At 41.5% G+C, this 19754-nt stretch overlaps 1 protein-coding gene across 1 annotated transcript in view; it reads right to left on the bottom strand.

The window, feature by feature from the left end:
• enah (ENAH actin regulator) overlaps positions 1-19754 on the bottom strand; it is a 165789-nt gene that overhangs the window by 53619 nt on the left and 92416 nt on the right. The window contains 6 exon segments of the mRNA XM_072362611.1: positions 3684-3735; positions 4423-4471; positions 4640-4782; positions 6355-6516; positions 6518-6693; positions 11030-11812. Coding sequence (XP_072218712.1) covers positions 3684-3735; positions 4423-4471; positions 4640-4782; positions 6355-6516; positions 6518-6693; positions 11030-11812 — 1365 coding nt within the window.

Genomic DNA, 19754 nt, shown 5'->3' on the forward strand with positions numbered 1-19754 from the left:
GACTGAACGTTTGCTTGATAGTGACTAATGAGTCTGTGATCAACCCGTTTATATATATATATTTTTTTTTACTTCTGATCAGAGCTTATCGGGAGAGATAGAATCACACGGTACCGGAGTGTTTTGATCCGTTTTAATCTCTATGTGGATGTTTTCAATATGCCTCTTTGCTACAGGTAGATAGTTGACTGGGTTAAAAGTATGCGCAAGAGCGGGGCATAAGCATCGCCGACTATCTGAGGAGCAACCACATCGCTGTAACAGTAAAGCTGGTAGAAACCTGCTTTTAAATCCATCGGGTAAGGGGCACTCCTTTTATCAAATACGATCCATTTGCCAGGCTCCACACCTAGCATGTAGCTCAGTGGTGGATAAAAACGCAGGTGGTACTGGGCACCTTCCTGATTCATGAGTCTATTTTCCACCGTGTTCACGACTAAATAAATATCAGAACCTATTTTTCTAAGGTGACCCTCAATCTCGGCTTTGAGCTGATTCAAATCCTTGAAATGTCCGCATCCTATATTCTGGCGGTAGAACTTTTCCAGCCCTGCTTTCCTCCATTCAAAAAAAGCCTGGTCCCTGGGGGCATTATGCCATGTGTACGGATAAGAAATCTCCGTCAAGGCAACCTGCCACGAACCTTCCAAATCGATATGCTGGGCTAAATCCACACGGAAACTGGAACTGGTATTATTCTTAAAGACGTTGAGACTAGCGTAGGAGGGCAGGGTGATATAAAACCCCTCAGATCGCTGTCAGTGATCTCCTCGCACAATGTCTTCTGGACGCTAGTTCTCATCCGGTCCCTCGTGTTGATCGGTGTATGACCTGTGCTGGAGTGTGTCCTTATAAACCTGAAGGGGGTGTGGTTATTGAGGTTGAGGACGAGGGTGCTCAGTGGAGGGAGGTCTACACAGCCAGGGTTTTCTTGACTGCTAGAATCTCACCCCAGTTCTGGCAACTGCGGAACAGCATGGAAACTCGATCCGCTATATCATTCATCTTCTCCACCCAGGCTGCATGAGGTATTGCTAACAACGTCCTAAACACACCACAGTCAGAGTTATAACACTCAAGAACAAAAAAGATCCCCCTCTTCATTCTCATTAGATTTCCGGTGGCTTGCACGGAAGAACCAACGGCCTGTAACGCCTGTTTTCGATTGCCACACAGCAGTGAAAACCATCCTTGTTTTGGCCAGCTCAGCATCATCCAGAGGACTCTTTAGTCTCGGACTCTCCAGTCTCGGACGTTTGGCTGCAGACGCTGCTGGGATTTCTTCGGGTTCTTCTTTCACTGTTAACACCTCCTCAGCCGAGCCCTTACCTCCTTCTATATGACGCGGTATCGCTAGTTTCAACACTCCCCAGTCGTTGGAAGTTAGCATACCCACAGTGGTCAGAGGTCCCGGCTTCTCACCACCCTCTTCAAGCTGATACAGACAGAGGTCACCTGTTTCATACATGAACACATAGCCCCATCTTCCCCGCAGTCCATAAGGCTCCAGTGACCATTCTTCCTGTAGAGACACGGGCGGCGGTTGCTGCGTTCTGCACAGAAACACCATCCTTTTCTTGGGAGCATTTGGTATCAAGGGCTGATCTTCAAATATCGTTACCGGAGTCTCACAAATGAGAGACCGCAGAGCACACGTCCTCTCCGGTGCCTGCATAGATTTCTCCTCTACACTCACTCTGCTTCTTGTCCTGGGCATCTTGAATCAGCTATCTTTCACCCCAAAGTCGTTCTCTACACACTGACTGTCTCAGGGTTTTTATCCTTTACTCGAAACCCCTCCCCTGTCCACCCATTGGCCCTCAAACCTGGGGTCGAACAATACCCCCCACACATCTAATTATTTTCTCATCTTTACTTTACAGGGACCGGTCTTTGAAGCTGTTAAAATGTTGACCACTTCTACAACTTAACCTTTTCTATTAACCCTAACCCTTTCTCTTATTTAAACATTCAACTAATATATTTCTCACAACCTCCTGACCTTAGCTGTAATCATTCTTAACCCTAGCCATAAACTCCCCCTTCCTTAGATGTTAAAGGCCTCCTCAACAGATGGCTGATCTATGTCAAACAACAGGTCACCTGTCATATTAATTTGATTGATCGATAAGAGGTCAAGGGTCACTTGTCAAAAAGAGTTTGATCGAAGGGATCCTTTTTTCTCTCTCACTTCTGCAGCGCACCACCTCGCCAAGTTCAAAGTTCAGTACTGGGACCTCTTCTCTTTCCCATATACACTACCTCACTGGGCCAGATCATCCGATCACATGGCTTATCAAACCAATGTTATGCTGATGATACCAAGCTCTATCTGTCATTCTGACCTGATGACCACACAGTCTCAGCACAAATCTCAGACTGTCTCTCTGACATATCAACATGGATGAAAGCCATCACCTCCACCTGGTCTTCGATCAGCCTAAAAGAGCACACGTCACCCCTCTGTTCATTGAACTCCACTGGCTACCCTTAGCCGACCGCATCAAATTCAATTCACTGATTTTAGCCTACAAAGTGCTTAATGGAATGGCTCCCATCTATTTGAATGCTCTTGCAAAGGCTTATGTCACAACTCGGTCCCTCCTGTCGTCGCAGGATTGTCATCTAGCAGTGCCTACAACACACTTGAGACAATCCAAACTCTGTTCGTATGTCGTTCCATGACACCATCACTCTATCTCGACTCTGTCACCTCTGACAGAGTCTGACTAGTGGGTTCCTTCTATATAGCTGTAGCTCAGGAGCAGTCGCCCACCAATCGGAAGGTCGGTGGTTCGACTCTGGCTTCCCCGGGCTACATGTCGAAGCGTCCTTGGGCAAGACACTGAACCCCACGTTGCCTCCCAGTGTATCACTGGGGTATGAATGTGTGTATGAATGATTAGAAAAAGCACGTAGTTAAGTATCTTAAGACGTGCTGTATGAATGTGTGTGAGTGGGGTGAATGCGGCATGTAGTGAAGCGCTTTGAGTGGTCAGTTAGACTAGAAAAGCGCTATACAAGTACAAGTCCATTTACCATGTAGCTTGTTATATCTTCATTTGTAAGTCGCTTTGGATAAAAGCGTCTGCTAAATGCATAAACATAAAAGATCCTTCACAAATACTGCTCCCTCTGTATGAGTAGCTCACTTCAGGACACAGACTTCATTGTCCAGGCTACAGGACACTGTGGGGATGGGCTACCTTTGTAGCTATGGCGGTTCAGCTTCTTAACTCCCATCAACCCTGATCCAGTATACCACCCACTAATAAAATATGAACTGCACTAACTGAACAAGTGCGCTTTTTTTTTTGTCTTTATTTAAACAAACTGCATTTTTTAAGCTCAAATAGCTGCAATTTAGAGGTTACACAAATAGGACTTCCAAAGTGGTGCACAAAACTGTCAAATGTTTTTTCATGTTCCTTTATATTTGTATTTCTTATTGTGTGGGTAAGCTGACATTTGCTTTTTCTTATGTCTTTCAAATTTCGCCTCAGGATGAATGCAGTGATTGATTGATTTGTTCATTCATTGAAACCTAGCTGCTTGCTACTTTTTCCAAGTATCATGATGTTTAGGAGTTAAAATCAATAAAAGAAACACATTTCACACAACTGTAGTAACTACAAATGGAGCATATATGGGTATTGTGCGTGTCCTCAAACACCAACACTCACCTGGTGTGCTACAAGCTGAAACTTTTGGGGTAATGTTTATATCACCCTCCTCCTGTTAGGCAAACAAATAAGGGGTTTGAAAAGTCAAAGATGAGTCATAGTCAAGGTGACAATCAAACTAGTTTCAATACAGACTTAACTGACAGCTATCAAACTGAATAGACTAATTATTGAAAGACCCTAATCATTGCAATACGTCTCGATCTCTCAACAGTCAGTTTCACCTTTTAAGTTTCACCTAAAAGACACCTAACATTTTCTATTTCAAATGTCCCTTCAAACTTCTGAGATCATGTTAAAATGGCCATATACATAAAACACAGTGAAATGATGAATAACAGATCAAACGTTAGCCCATGTAACACTGTCCACCTATTTATAAATGTTAAAGCAATTAAGTTGTTTTGTAATTACCTAACAATGAGAAATGTAGGACAATTCTTGAAAAGTATTAATGTGATAACCGAAACTTAAAACTTAGAAATTAGTAGATTTTTTACACTTTAATGTAATAGACAACATCCTCCCAAGTTGTCTACACTGTCACATAGATGATGACTGACTAAGGAGTCATTTAAGACATGACTACAGTGAATGTACAGATTGGTTTCACTAAGGAAACCATGGCACATAGAAGAGCTATCATGTGTTTCAGAAATGAGGAGAAACTTAATGATATTGTGGACCAAAATCAAGACTCCAATAAAACAGACATAAAGCCAAACTAGGTGATACTTACTGTTCTCTGGTCAGGTTCAGGTGACGAACCCTTCTCAGCAATTCTTCTCCTGGAAAATATAAAGCCCAGGCACAATGAGAAAAAAATTGTTTGTCTCCTCAGCATGAACAGTGGTTTTACCATCCATCGGTTTCAGCACACTGAAACTCTAGACTTGGTTTGAAATGGCAAGTTCATTCACAACTACTTTCAATAGTAATACATGGTGTGTCTATACCTCCTGGCCAGTAACGCGCTCATTTCCTCCATTAGCCCTCCTCCTCCAGCCAGAGGCCCGTTGCCCCTGGCTTCAGATTTAGCAACTGTGGTCCCTGCAGCCCCCATTATGGCTGCAGCCAAAACTGTCCCTGCATCATCACTCTGGAGGGACAATCAAAGAGAAATATTTCAAAACAAATTTTCATTGAGTTTGTTTATTTAATATCTGCAAAACCATAAATAAATAAAGATACAATAATTTTTTATTTGTTTTTTTGTCAAATTTGTGGCTGATTTGTGTATTTTGTCATTTTGTACATTTTGTCATTGGCAGACATTTTCAGTGTTATGTGAAAAAAACCTCTGTACGTATGAATATTTCAATGTAAGTGATTGGATGGGATTCCATATGATGTTCCTGTGTGAAAGCTGTGTGTATATATACAGTCATGGTCGACATTATTGGCACTCCTGGAACTTTTCCAGAAAATGCATTTCTCCCAGAAGATTATTGCAATTAAAAATATTCTTGTATACGCATGTTTATGTTCTTTATGTGCATTGGAACAACACAAAAAACAAATAAGCCATAATTTCACACAGAACTCAAAAATGGGTGGAAAAAATTAATGGCACCCTTGACTTAATATTTGGTTGTATACTCTTTGGAAAAAATAACTGAATCCAACCGCTTCCTAAAACCATCAACAAGGTTGCTACACCTCTGAACTGGAATTTTTGACCACTCGTCTTTAGCAAACTGACAAGGTCTCTCAGATTTGAGGGTGCCTTCTTCCAAATCCAAGAACTCTCCAGAGGTGCTCAATCAAATTTAGACCTGGAGTCATTGCTGGCCACTTCAGAACTCTCCAGCGCTTTGTCGTCAACAATGTCTGGGTGCCATTAGGGGTATGTTTGGGGTCATTTTCCTGTTGGAACACCAATGACCTCTGACACAGACCCAACTTTCTGACACTACGCCCTACATTGCATCTTAAAATCTTTTGGTTGTCTTCAGATTTCATGGCAGAGGCAGCAAAACATCTTTGAACCAACAACAATTTTGAAAAGGTGCCTATAATTTTGTCTGACCCGTTTTTGGAGTTCTGTGTGAAATTATGTCAAATTTGGCTTTTATCTTTTTTTTGTGTTTCGTGCACATAAAGGAAATAAACGTGTATACTAAAATATTTGTAATTACAATAATAGTCTAGGAGAAATGGTGCATTTTCTGGAAAAACTCCAGGGGTGCCAATAATTTCTGCCATGACTGTAGACAGTTTATGTAAAAGTACCTCACTGAAAACCAACAATGCAAAGCTAGAAAAGGAAACTCATGTGTAGGCATAATGGGGCGGCTGTAGCTCAGGAGGAAGAGCAGTTGCCCACCAATCGGAAGGTCGGTGGTTCGACTCTGGCTTCCCTGGGCTACATGTCGAAGCGTCCTTGGGCAAGACACTGAACCCCACGTTGCCTCCCAGTGTATCATTGGGGGTATGAATGTGTGTGTGAATGATTAGAAAAAGCACGTAGTTAAGAAGAAGTGAAGCGCTTTGAGTGGTCAGTTAGACTAGAAAAGCGCTATACAAGTCCATTTAACTAGCAAATAAATCCTAACTACTGTGTTTTTTTCAAATACTGTATTTCAAACAGTTCATTTTGGAAGAGATATATATATGGGCAGTCATGGGTTATCAAGTTCTCAAATAGCCAGCAAGCCAGTGAGCCACTCACACGTGGCACTTTGCGCAACTTGGCTCCAGCAAGGGCGGCAGCCAAGCCTGAGAGTGGGCGGTCCTCTGCAAGAGGGAACTGTCCAGCAGGAAGAGGAGGCGCTGGGTGCAGTGGTGGGGCTCCAAGGGGAGGAGGTGGAACTGGTGGAGGGGGGGGGGGTCCCGCTTGGAGTCAGTGCTGGAGGCAGTGGAGGAGGTGGGGGTAGAGGAGGTTGGCTGGCTGGTATGATGGGGGTGATGGTCTGGTTGGCAGTTGCAAATGTCATAGTGAGGCCGGGTGGTAGGGGTGGAGGTGGAGGTGGGATAGCGGTGTTTAACCCCAGGGTTTGCACCACATTTCCTAGGGTGAGAGAATAAATGGTAGGGGATGGGTAAAGACACGGGATAGGAAAATTAAATTCAAATTGTCATTTATCAGGACACCATTACACATAAACTCCTGTTTTGGCCATATGAAACAGTGGGATGTTTCATGTTCAACATTGCTTTCAAGGTTGACTGTGAATGGACTGTATTTAAAACAATTTTCTAGTATTTGTCAGCTACAGCTGTTCTGCATTGTTATTTTTCACATTGTGAACAATGATGTTCTTTGATGTTCTAATAAAAGGAGCCAAGACAAGCCACCAACACTAGGAATGAAACTAAAAACATGCAAATGTTGTATAAATCTACAGCAATGACTAATGATCAAAAAGAGACAGAAGCCCTTATTCATAGAATGACAAAAGATTATGTTAGGATCCTGATATAGCTAGCCGATAATTGATGGCTCAATAAATGTCTGTCTCTTTCCTATTTTAAATTTGAGTGCATCGTTGACATTGTCAAACTGTTGCCTTTAACTCTGCAATAAGTCTTTCAAGTTTAATTAATCCTTCAAAAGGTAAACATCGACGACTTTCTCAGGATAAGAGTAAAGTAACTGAAAGCATTATATATACTCAGGACATTAAATTGTTTCCTATGTTTTCACACAGTACTGAAGTAGTAAATGCCAAAAATCATGAAGAAAACTGTTTCCCCCTCTATTTAAGTCTGCCCAGTTATGTCCATTTATGTTGAGTTGCTCAGTCAGTAAGGTGCCACATGTGCAACAAAAGAGTGTTCTTCAGCACACACAGGCATCTGTGCTGAGACAGTCTATACCTGTATGTATGAGCACCATTCGACATAAAATAAAAGTTATTATAAATGCCACAACATATAAGCATCATGTAATGGAAAATTACTATATCCATTGTCTTAGCTCAATACATGAGAAAGTTTCAGATTTCTTTTAAGAATAGTTGATGACCTTCAGTTATTGCCTGAACTAAAACAAAGCATCTCCTCACAGAAACAGCTCAGCTCATGTGTATGAAGACTCCCTGCAGCTGCAGCCCTTTGTCTCTCATTCTGACGACTGCCAAGCTTCTTGCATTAAGGCTTTCTCACTATTGTTTTCCTGTTTATCTTTTTTGGCACTTAACTACTCCTGCAATCTTTCACCGATTTCAACCATTTTGGTATCAGAACGTTCAGCTCCTTCGGGAGATTTATCCTATGACTTTTGGTGTTGATATCGTTTATACTTTTTAAACTATTTAACTTTTAATTCAAATGTTCTTTCAACTCTTCTAAAACTTCCTCCTCTTTCCAACCTAACTAGTTCAACATACATTCAGCTGGAGACACCATTCAAACTTTAAAATGTTCACAAGACATTCAGCTATTACCAAATGATTCAGCTTTTTTAAATATTAAGCCAATTTTGAAATATGACAGTTTAAAAAACATGAACATTATTGCTCCTTCTTGATTTTTATGAATGAGAAGATTAGAGTCACACCGATCATTTTAACTTTTTCTGATATTCAAACAAATTCCTCTAACTTTAATACTGTTTGACTCAGACAAACAAATTATACCTTAAAATGTAGGTACACTTGTCCTCTTTCAGGTGATGTAACTACTAAAGAGCTCACATTTACTCTGGCTTCAAGGCTCATAGCTGAATTTCAGCTAATATGAGAAACCTTTCAATTTCTCTCACTAACTCCAATGGAAATTTGGTCTGACGCCAGAGACAGAGGTTCAACTGTGTTCAACTCGCTGCCGTTTAAATATTTTTCACTCCATTGAAATAAAATCTACATTGCCGCGTTCCTCCAAACCTTCTGCTTCTTACGGTCTTCAAATTATTTTCCTCGCTCTTCCAGTTTTCTCACAGGAGGTCATAGTATCCAAAAAAGCAATTTCTGCAGGTTATACAGGGAGAGAGCTCGTTAAGCCGCAGCTGATTACAAACATTCCTATCACTGATGACATCACTCTTCCACTCCCTGCTGTATATTACACTGAAGCCATTTTAACTATTACTCACTTGATTTATGCTAAATTTTCACTAGATTCAGCTTTTTGAGCATGGTCAACTAATCCCATTCAACTTAAAAAGCATTCTCACTGCTGTTTCTCAGGAACAGCTTTTTTTCTAGTTATTCCAACATCTTAGTTCTTCCGTACGTTTTTTGCCGTTTAACTAGTCCTGCATACTTTAACCGATTTCAACCATTTTGGTATCAAAAATCAAAGCTCCTTCAGGAGATTTATGCTATGACTTTTGGCGATTATAATTTTTATACTTTCTAAAATATTAAACTTTTATTAAAATTTTGTCCTCATTCAAATGAATGGAAGCGGACTTCAAATCTTCAAAAACTTACTCCTCTTTCCAACCTAACTAGTTGAGCATACATTCAGCAAGACACACCATTCAACTTTAAACAAGTCACAAGACATTCAGCTATTACGTAATGATTCAGCTTTTTCAAATATTAAGCCAATTTTGAAATATGACAGTTTCAAAAACATGAAACATTTTTCTCCTTCTTGATTTTTATGCAGTTTTATGCAGTTTGGGGCAGTTTGGGGCTCAACGAGCTCATAACTCATACCATACGGTATCCCAAACACATCATTCAAAGTTTGTATGTGACAGGGAAGACTCAACTTTAACTGTGGTAAAGGGCTTGTCGATAGCTTATACAGCTTTGACACAACGGCAGTTTACGTTTTATGGAGCCAGAGGACCTCGTCTCATGCAGCTCACACTCTAACTCCCACTTTAAAATGATTAAAAAAAACTTCCTCAAACAAATGCCTCTCACGTCCAAAATATCTGCCATATCCTCTTTCACCTAAAGTCACTCTCACTGAGCTTGGCCTCACAGATTACCTCTAAGCGCAGAGAGGCGCACTCCAGCTCCCATACTTTTCCATTATAAACAGGCCGAGCAATGAAATCAGTGTGAAAGACTCATTTTAAAACTGCCATAAAAACAAACCTTACACAAGAGCAGAATAAAATCATCTGGCTTCCCCCATCCCTTCTGGCGCTCACGGTGCAAGAATTATTGGGATACGACTTCTACTTTTCGAACAGCGACCATTTGTTCCAGACTTGTGCTTCATAATTAAAACCCTCAGATTTTAAGGGGACAAAGTGAGGGCACTTTGTCTCCTGTCATACACACGCAGCTGTTGCCCACAGACACTAATGATGAGGCCAGACTAAAGATGGCTGCCCTATTGTAAAAGCTTTATGCCAGTCTGTGTTATATGTGCTCCTAATGCAATGTAACATGATGTTATCTGTCTCTCAGCCATCACAGCACAATATTCACACTAAATATTCACATTTTCCTGCATTGTTTGTCATCTTTCTGATTTTTTTCCCTTTTAGTTTAGCATTTTTCTTCTCTTTGCTGTACTTCTCTGCCTTCATCTTGCTCCAGGCCCTTTCAAAAATACATGTCAGGCCCTTTGAAACTGCAGCAAATGACTTTCTACTAATATTTCACATTTTTCAACTTTTTTAGCAACATTTAACATAACTAACTGCACATTTTTCCACAAAGATTTTCAATCCTTTAAATCTTTCTACTGTTTGTAACCTTTCAAGTTCTTCAACAAAGACTTCTGCATTTTTTTTCAAAAGGTTTAAATTATTCCACTAGTTTATTTTCACCTTCACTGCTTTCGGCAGGATTTCGGCAAGTTTCTTTCTGCTAAATTTTCACTATTAGAAATGTCACACTTTAGAAATGTCAAGACTTTTCACGTATTATCTGCTTAAAATCCCTTTGTTGTTTTTAACCCTTCAGCTTTTCTTTGCTGACAGTTACTCCAGCCAACATGGCTGCCCTATTGTGAAAGCTTTATGCCAGCCTGTGTTATGTGTGCTCCTAATACATGTATATCAAAGAATCAGCATGATAGTGGAGCATAAGTGACTAAAAATTGATTGAAGATCTAAATAACTCTTGATTAAATAACCCAAGAGACTGAGCAAATGCATTGGTCTTATACCACCATAGATGTTTAATATTCTGCAGTCAGACAGATATTTATGACTACAAGTACATGGACATAGACAGAGGGAAGTAGATAGTACTGTGGTGGAACAGTGATTATGTGCGAGAAGATCTTTTGAATGTCAGAAAATCATTAGTAAGGTTACAGACACCTTGAATATACAGCTGTGTTACTCACTTTTTGTTCTGCCAGTTCATTGGAAAAGTAACTAATCTAATCCATATTTCCATGTTACTGTGTGAGTCAGAGGCATTGGAAGGAGGAGGGAGAGTCTTTTAAATGTAAAAAAGAGAGAGTAGAATCCAGACTGGAGGCCTTACCCTGGGGCTCACAGTAGAAGGCCCCCTGGGCTAGGTGGGGCTCTGGACCTGTAGCCGTGTCCAGTTCCCCTGTCCAGCCCAGACCCATAGGGAAGGAAAGATGCTCAGCAGAGGTGATGGTGGCAGCAGCAGGGGACGCTGTGAAGGGAGAGGGGACACCAGGAGCCTGGGATGAGGAGGGGAGAGACAAGACAGAAAAGGAAGACGGAGGGGTAGCTATGGGTGAGGGGAGTGGGGGAGGGGTGGGCGGTGGGGGGGGGGTTGGGCAAGTATTGCCAAGAGGGATATGGCTGTGTGGGATGGTGACAGGAGAAGGTGCAGGGAACATGGGTGGTCCGTTGGGTGATGGTGAGGGGGGCTTTTGGCTAAGAGAGGTTGTAGCAATGGGGATGAGAGGCCGTGGACCTGTGGCCTTCCCTGGTGGGCTGCTTATCATGACAGGTGGTGAGGGGGGCAAGGGGGTAAAGTTACATGCTGACCAGACCACAGACTTGGGTTGAGTAGCAGGAGTGGGTGTGGGATCTGGAGCGAGAGTTGGAGCTTGTGGGAAGGCCTGCTGTCGCCTTGGAACCGTAGCATAGTGAGGCATGACAGGGTGAAAGGCAGAACTGAGTGAAGTAGCAAATCGGGAAGCCGAATGTCTGAGTGGTGGGGTTGGGGGTGCTGTGGAGGAGAGGGGTGATGTCCCAGGAGCTGGGTAAATGGGTGTAGATGGAGACAGAGGTGTGGAGGATATCCTGTCGCACTCCTGAGATGAGGGAGTGCAGAGTGTGCTTTCAAAGGCTGAATATAAACCCCGCCAATTGAAAAAAAATTAGGGTAATGGATAAGACAGGACAAAGGGGACAGAATTTAGGAAAGATGGCAGGAAGGAAGCAGCCATTGTGCACACGGGAGGGAAATACAGCAGGTCAAAAGAGGGAGAAGGAAAAGGGGTGGAAGGAAAAAAGAGAAGGGGCAGATGAAGCAGGAAAAAACAGAACAGAGCTTTCCTTAGTTGTATGTACTTTCATAGGATGAGGTGATGCTATGTTAGTTGACAGATGTTAGCACTGCAGAAAAAGCCAGAGACACAAAACTTTCAGAGTCCTGCTTTTCAAAACAAAATGGGAACAACAAGCTGAGAGAGGAAAGTAGATCACGCACATGTAATATAGAATCTGATTCAATCATACATCTTAAAGGCTGTGTAACAGATGTATGAAACAACACCAGTTATACTAATTGCAGACTGAACCTATATGAAAATAATGATATTAAGTAGACAGACACTTAAAGAAAAAAAAATCTTCACCAAGGCCCTTTTTTTTTTAATATCAAATAAAGTTGTCGAGACATTTTTTTGCTTCATCAAGTTTCACAATATTTCATTGGTAGTCTCTGTCACACATCAACAAAAACTCACATTTACCTAAGCTTGCACCTTGGCAAGGGAATGAAACAAATAAATAAAACTGTAAATGTGACATGTAAAATTCAGAGCAGTGAGAAATTTCACATGTCAGTTTTTGAACCTGGCTTTGATTACTGTAGCAGTTGTATTAAATTTGTTTTGGTTTAAAATTCAACAAAATGTATTATTGACCTCCATGAGCAAAAAATGCCTGCGTATTACTGTATGATCTATTTAAGCTTATGCTGAATTCTTGTTGAATTCTTCCTTGTTTCATGTCTTATTGTAAATTTTCAAGATAGTAAGTGAATGTGGGGCCAGCTACGAGTATGAGGTTCTCATATTTTGTCATCAATTTAAAAAAAAAAAAAGATTATATCTCTATCTTGTTTTCTTAGCCAATCTGCTTGTTTTAATAATTTAGAAATTAAGAAAAGATGAATCCCAAAAATGATAGTGATGAAGAATAAAGGTAATAGTGAATAAAGAACCAAAAATTTGTGATTTGTCATTAGTTATCATAACAAATGGACTGTGTAGCATTATTGCTTTAGACGGGAATAATCTCCTGTACTGTTCTTTGATACAGCAGAGCAAATCAACTTAGGTGTGAAATCAAAAGTACCATTTATACTGATGTAACATAATGCTGTCTGTAATCCCTGAATTGCTGCCTGTGTGTATTTTTAAAGGCAGCACAATCATGCTCTAGTCTTTCCATCTGTGTTTGTTCACAACTAGCTGATCTGCACTTACAACTTATCCTCATTGTTGCCAACCTAACCACTTTACTTTCCAAAAAAAGCAACCACCCTGACATATAGCGACTGTTGCTAAATTCCGTGGAAGAGCAACACCAGTACAGCCCTGCAAGTGTCCTGATGCTTGCCTCTCAAGTCTATTTACCCAACAAAACCACAGCAAGAGGTGCAACACAACAATCAATGTGAATGTAAGTGAGAGAGGTCATTTTGTCGCTCTAAATGTAATGATGCAGAGTTCAAATTTGATTTGATTACAGTCCTTATATGTAAAAATTAGATATAATAACATACCGTGCTTGTGACACCATACATATAACAGGGAATGGAAACTGAACATTAAGCCAGTTTGAATAAAATACTGGTACATATAGGACATCACTATCCAGTTGTCCATTATGTTTAGTAAGTTGTCAAGCATTCTTCTATGCACACTCTGCTCCGGGGGCTCCAAAGCAGTTTTGAGCACAGAGCAAAGCTTCTTTATCAGATTGTTCAGTTTCTTTGGGTCCCTAAATCTGATGCAGCAGCCCCAACAGATGGATGTAAGGCAGATTGCACTCTCCACCACAAATTGATAGAAGATATGCAACATCTTGCTGCGAACATTGAAAGCTTCCTCAAGAAGTAGATACTAATATGTCCCTTCTTGTACACAGCCACAGTGTTGCATTTCCAGTTCAGACATTTGTGCAGGTGAACATCCAGGCATCTATAGTTCTTCAAAAGATCCAAAAGATTACCTTATTTAGATTAAATTAGATTTCCCTTTATTGTCCCACAATGGGGAAATTCACATTGTTACAGCAGCAAGAAAGATCCTTAGCCCAGGAGAAAGACAAAGATAAAGAAAAACAATAGAAACACACAACAGCAGATAGTATCAACAATGGGCTAGTGAATTACACAGTGGAATTGTTGTTATTGCATATAAATTATTGCACATTTTATCTTATATTACACCATTTGATTGATTGTTAAGCAGTCTGACAGCAGCAGGAAGGGAGGACCTACAATATCTCTACCTTCACACACTTGGGGTTAAGGAGTTGCTTAGTGCACTGATGGTGTCCTGCATGGGGTGGGAGACATTGTCCATCATTGATGATCGATGCCTGATAGCTCCAGCTTGTCCCTCAGAAGCAGAGGCTGGATGGTGTTGAAAACACTGGAGAAGTCAAAGAATGTGATCCTCACAGTGCTTCCAGGCTTTTCAAGGTGGGAGAGAGCTCCGTGACTAAGGAAGATGACGGCGTCATCCACCCCGATGCCAGGCTGGTAGGCAAACTGCAATGGATCCATGGATGATCCCACCAGGGGTAGAAGTGGAGGCAGTGGAGACAGTGGTGGCTGGCTGCGATGGAGGAGGTGGAGGGAGGAAATACAGGGTGTGTTGACGAAGGGGGCTGTAGCAGTGAAGACTGGGCTGGGGGAGGGTTAGATGTCTGTTTGAATAGTTTCAGATCATTCAACCAATTCTGATCCCCCTCAGCCTTGGAATCTGGTTCTCTTTATCCTGAGATGATCTTCAAGCTTCTCCAGACCCCGCTGATATTGTTCTGCTGCAGCTGATCCTCCATTTCTTTCCTGAGCGTCTTATGCACAGTCTTCAGCCGTTCCTTATTTTCACACTGAAAGGCCCTATTTTTCTCCTTAAGAAGAGCCTTTAGGTCTGGATTAATCCAGGGTTTATTATTGGACAAACACCTTACAGTCCTGGTGGGTACCGTGTTCTCCACGCAGAAATTGACATAGTTTGTGATGCAGTGAGTGAGAGTGTCAATGTCCTTCCCATAAGGATCACTGTTCCTCCAACATAGTTGATTCAAAACAGTCCCTCAGAGCCTCTTCAGTCTCCTCAGACCACCTTGCGAGTCATGGCTGGTTACCTGTGCATGAGGGGTTTGTACACAGCGCAGAGATGAACCAGGTTGTGGTCTGATTTCCCCAGGGGAGGGAGTGGTGTTGAGTTATATGCCTCCTTGGTGTTGGCATAAAATAGATCCAGTATTTCATTGTCTCTGGTATGGCAGGTGACGTATTGGGTGAAACTGGGCAAAGTGGAGGAAAGTGAGGCATATTTAAAGTCGCCTGAGACGAGCAAGAGGGCGTTTGGGTGCTGTATCTGCAGCCTGCTCACAGCTGAGTACAGGGCATCACAGCACTCAAATACAGTCACGAGAACGCCTTTAAAAGGCTATTTGCCAGCCTTGCTCCGATCAAAGCTCCTATTAGTCTTGATTGAAGCCACTCTGGATTTGGAAGCAACAAGTGCAGTTACAGTTTCTCCTTCTGCTGTTTGTCCTTGCAAATATGCAACTGCACCATCTGCACCTTTTCACTGGTATCTGTGAAAACATGGAGAACTTCTGATTTATCGGACAGTTTTTCTGTTCCATACCACCTTGGAATGACTACTTGGTGGATCTGGGGAAGCTTCATGCACCACTGCTGCCACGCTTGGGAAAGATTGGGAGGCAGTTCATCATCCCAGCTTGGACCACGTCGCCACATTTCCTGAAACAGACACTTAACTTGGGCGGTAAATGGCGTTAGGAATCCTATAGGATCAAATATTCTGGCAGATGATCTCAAAACACTCCTCTTTGTATTCTCTTTTCCCTTTATAATGTTCATCAAGTGGTTAAAGTCAAATGTAAAGTCGTCCGTTTCCGGTCTCCACACCAAACCAAGAACTTTTAGCACACTTCCATGTGTCTCTGTTTCTTGTGTGATTTCAAGGGGACTGTTTGACCAGTTGGTTTTTAGTTCTTGTGAGTTTGTTGTCCACTTACACAGGTTCATGTTGGCAGCAGCCAGTATATCTCTTGCCCCTGTGGTAAGTGTGTAGGCCTCTTCTGCATTACTTGAGCTAGCAATCAGATCATCCACATAAAGCGAGTCTCTCATCATTTGTACTGTTTCTGGTTGGTCAGCTTGATATTTCTCCAAATGATGTCTGATTGTGGCAGCAAATAAGAAAGGACTTGAAGTTACTCCAAATGCAACACGTGTCATCCTCACGCATGTGGTTGTGCTCTCTGCATCTGGGGGCCCTGTAAGCCACAAAAACCTCACATCATCTCTGTCCTATTCAGTATTAGAAATCTGCAGGAATGCCTTTGTGATGTCTGCAGTGAAAGCTACAGGATTTTGTCTAAATCTGATCAAAATGCTCATTTGGTCAGCATTTAGGTTTGGGCCAGATAACAAACAGTCATTTAAAGAGGAGCAACCTCCTTCATGTGATGAAGCATCAAACACACTTCTCAGATTGGTAGTTACATTGTCCTCTCTGATCACTGCGTGATGAGGTAAGTAAGTCACATCAATAGTCCCTGAATGGCTGCCCTCAGGCACTTCCTCGCAAATTCCCTTTTCTGTATAATCCACTATTACATCATTGTATCTTTTGTACAGAGACACGTCATATTTCAGTTTTCTTTTTAGCATTTCCAATCTTTTCTGTGCAACCTTCTTGTCATCAGAAAGTTTGGACGTGTCTTGTCGCCATGGCAATGCTACTTCATATCTGTCATTAATGAATTTGACTGACCCGTCAAAGCTGTCAATGGCTTTCTTATCGTCCGGTGTATCTTCTCCTTTGGTGGAAATGCCCAGTGACTCTATTTCCCAAAATGCTCTCAGTTGGTTTGAAATATCCACTAGGTTGTCACTGACTCCAATGTGCAGACATGTTGCTTCATTCATACTGGACATCACAACCGGTCCAGCCAAATCTGGTTTCAATAGCCACTAAGCATCTGAGAGTCTAGTCTAGTGTTGAATGTGCTCACTGGGAACTTTCATGACTGCAGTACAAAGCTGTGGTGTTTGAACAGCTTCGATCTCAATTTTCTGACCTTTGTTTCTCACATTTTCCATTTCACAGTTTTAGGCATATGAAACACCTTCCCATTTTCTTTAACTTTTCCTTCCTGCTCGTGACTATGTCTTCAGTGCACTGTTCTGACCTATGGCTGGTACTGTTGCAGAATATGCGTGGTGTATTAGAACTGCCAGTATGGAGGGCTGAAGCTGATGGCACATTAGCTCTTTTCCACTTTTCTCTGCTTGAATCTGGCTTGTAATGTTGTTTCTGAGCGGCATGTACATCTTTTATATCTCTTGGGTTCCTTAAATATGCAGCACGCTCCCGCTTTTCAACTTCTTGTTGTAAAAAGCTAACAAGACCTTAAACCTTCCACTCTTGCCCTATATCTGTTTTACGGGTGTACTCAAGAGCAAGATCATCTGGAATCATTTGGAGGAGAATGGAGCACAATAAAGCCCCACACTTAAAGCTTCTAGGCTTCTTATCTGCACTTCCACATCATCAAAAAGTTGTCTCAAAGCAACAACAGCTGAGGACCATTTTACTGGGCTCAGATTCAGCAACTTAGACATGTGTGCACTCATAATTAGCTCTTTTCTGCCAAATCTTTGTTTAAGCATGTCTACGGCGTTAGTAGACATAGTTTGTGTCAGTTACCTGCATCCCGGCAATAGCATGTGCAGCTGGTCCGGCGGGGTAAGACTTCAGGTAAGTGAACTTCTCAGTTTTGCTCAAATCTGGGTTTTCATGAAAAGCAGTCACGAACTGGTCCCAAAACTGTGTCTCTGTCAACAGATGACTGCAGCCTAGCAGATGTTACAATCACTGGCCAAGTTCGTAACCTTGGAGTGTTGATAGACTCAGATCTGACTTTCAGCAGCCACATCAAAGCTGTCACCAAGGCAGCTTTTTACCAACTCAGAAACATCAACAGATTTAAAGGTTTTCTCTCCCACAAAGACCAGGAGAAACTCATCCATGCATTCATCTCCAGTAGACTCGATTATTGCAATAGTCTTTTAACTGGACTTCCCAAAAAGAGCATTAAACATCTGCAGCTCATCCACAACGCTGCCGCTAGAGTTTTAACTAGGACTAAGAGATCTGAACACATCACACCAGTTTTAAAATCTTTACACTGGCTTTCAGTCAGTCACAGAATAGTCATCAATACTTATCAATATTCAGACATGATCTCTTCCGGCGCCGGCGCGAGCAGCTGATCCAGGAGCTCCGTACATGTGGTGTCGTTTTAGATGGTTTATTTTTATTTTTTATTCTAATTTCTTTTGGTTATTTTGAACTGCACTCGCTGTGCAGTACACACATGATGAGGACATCGAGGGGGTCAGCCACTGCACTACTGACTACCTGAACTTCTGTATGGATATTGTGGTTCCCATTAAAACTGTACGCTGCTTCCCAAACAACAAGCCCTGGCTCACCAGTGATGTCAAGGACATCCTTAACAGGAAGAAGAGGGCATTCAAGGATGGTGACAGAAAAGAGCTGAAGCACACACTGAAGGAAGTCAAGATCCGGCTGAGAGAGGCAAAGGAGGAATAGAGAAGGAAGGTTGAACAGAAGCTGCAGCTAGTTTACATCTTATTTGCTACGTTTGCCATTCACTGGATATAGTGAGAATGAAAAATTTACGGAGCTGATATTAAATTGGGTGGACGTCTGATTGAAGTGATGGGACTTGCAGTCCACCTGCTGTGGATATTTACCTAACAGCTACTATTTTTGGGACACATACCGGCTGACTTAAGCAAACTGGAGAGGGAAGTCTGCCTTCACCGAGTTATTTTTTTAACACTCTTTATTGGGTTTTGACATATTTGACATACCGATATATATATCAATGACACATATATTTACTCTAAAGAAGACAAAAACAAAAAAAAGATACCCATGATAAGCAACAGAAATTAAAGAGGATATTGAGTAGTCCAGTGCTGTCTTAATATTAACATCAAGTTAATTTGCAGGAAGTGTTGGTTTACTTCTGTTGAAGTAATCTATAAAAGGGTTCCAGAATTGATGGAATTTATCTTCACACCATATCAATGAGAATTAATTTTTTTCTAACTGTCGATGTTGCATAATATCTTTCAAAAGGGCAGAGTGAGTCGGGGTCGAGCCTGCTTCCAGTTCAGTAAAATCAACTCCAAAGATAGCTGTCAGTGGGTTAGGATCCATCACTCTTTCTAAGATTTCCGAGAAAGATTGGAAAATCTTTTGCCAGTATATAACTATTCTCGGACAGTGCCAGAACATATGGGCTAACGAGGCTGGTGATTGAACGCATCTGTTACATGCAGGATTTATATTTGGATACATTCTACAGAGCTTTATCTTTGATAAATGTAATCGATGAAGTACTTTAAACTGCAAGAGCCCATGTCTTGCACAGACTGAAGAGGAGTGCACCCGTTTCAAAGCTCCTGTCCAAAGTTCATCGGTTATGATTGTTCCCAGGTCATTTATCCAGACTATTTTCAAATGATCTAAGGAGGTGACACCATTCAAACATGAAAGTGCATTGTAGAGAGTCGAGATTCCTCCTTTTGTCAATGGATTCAGTAAGAATATAGTATCCATTGGTGTACTATCTGGTATGTTAGGGAAGTATTTGGTGTTTTCTCTGACAAAATCTCGCAGCTGCAAATACCTAAAATGATGTTAGTGAGATAGATAAAATTTAGTTTGTAATTGTTGGAATGATGGGAATTT

Source organism: Leuresthes tenuis, unplaced genomic scaffold (genome assembly GCF_036924035.1).
Source record: "Leuresthes tenuis unplaced genomic scaffold, fLeuTen1.0.hap1 SCAF_13, whole genome shotgun sequence".
NCBI lineage: Eukaryota > Metazoa > Chordata > Actinopteri > Atheriniformes > Atherinopsidae > Leuresthes > Leuresthes tenuis.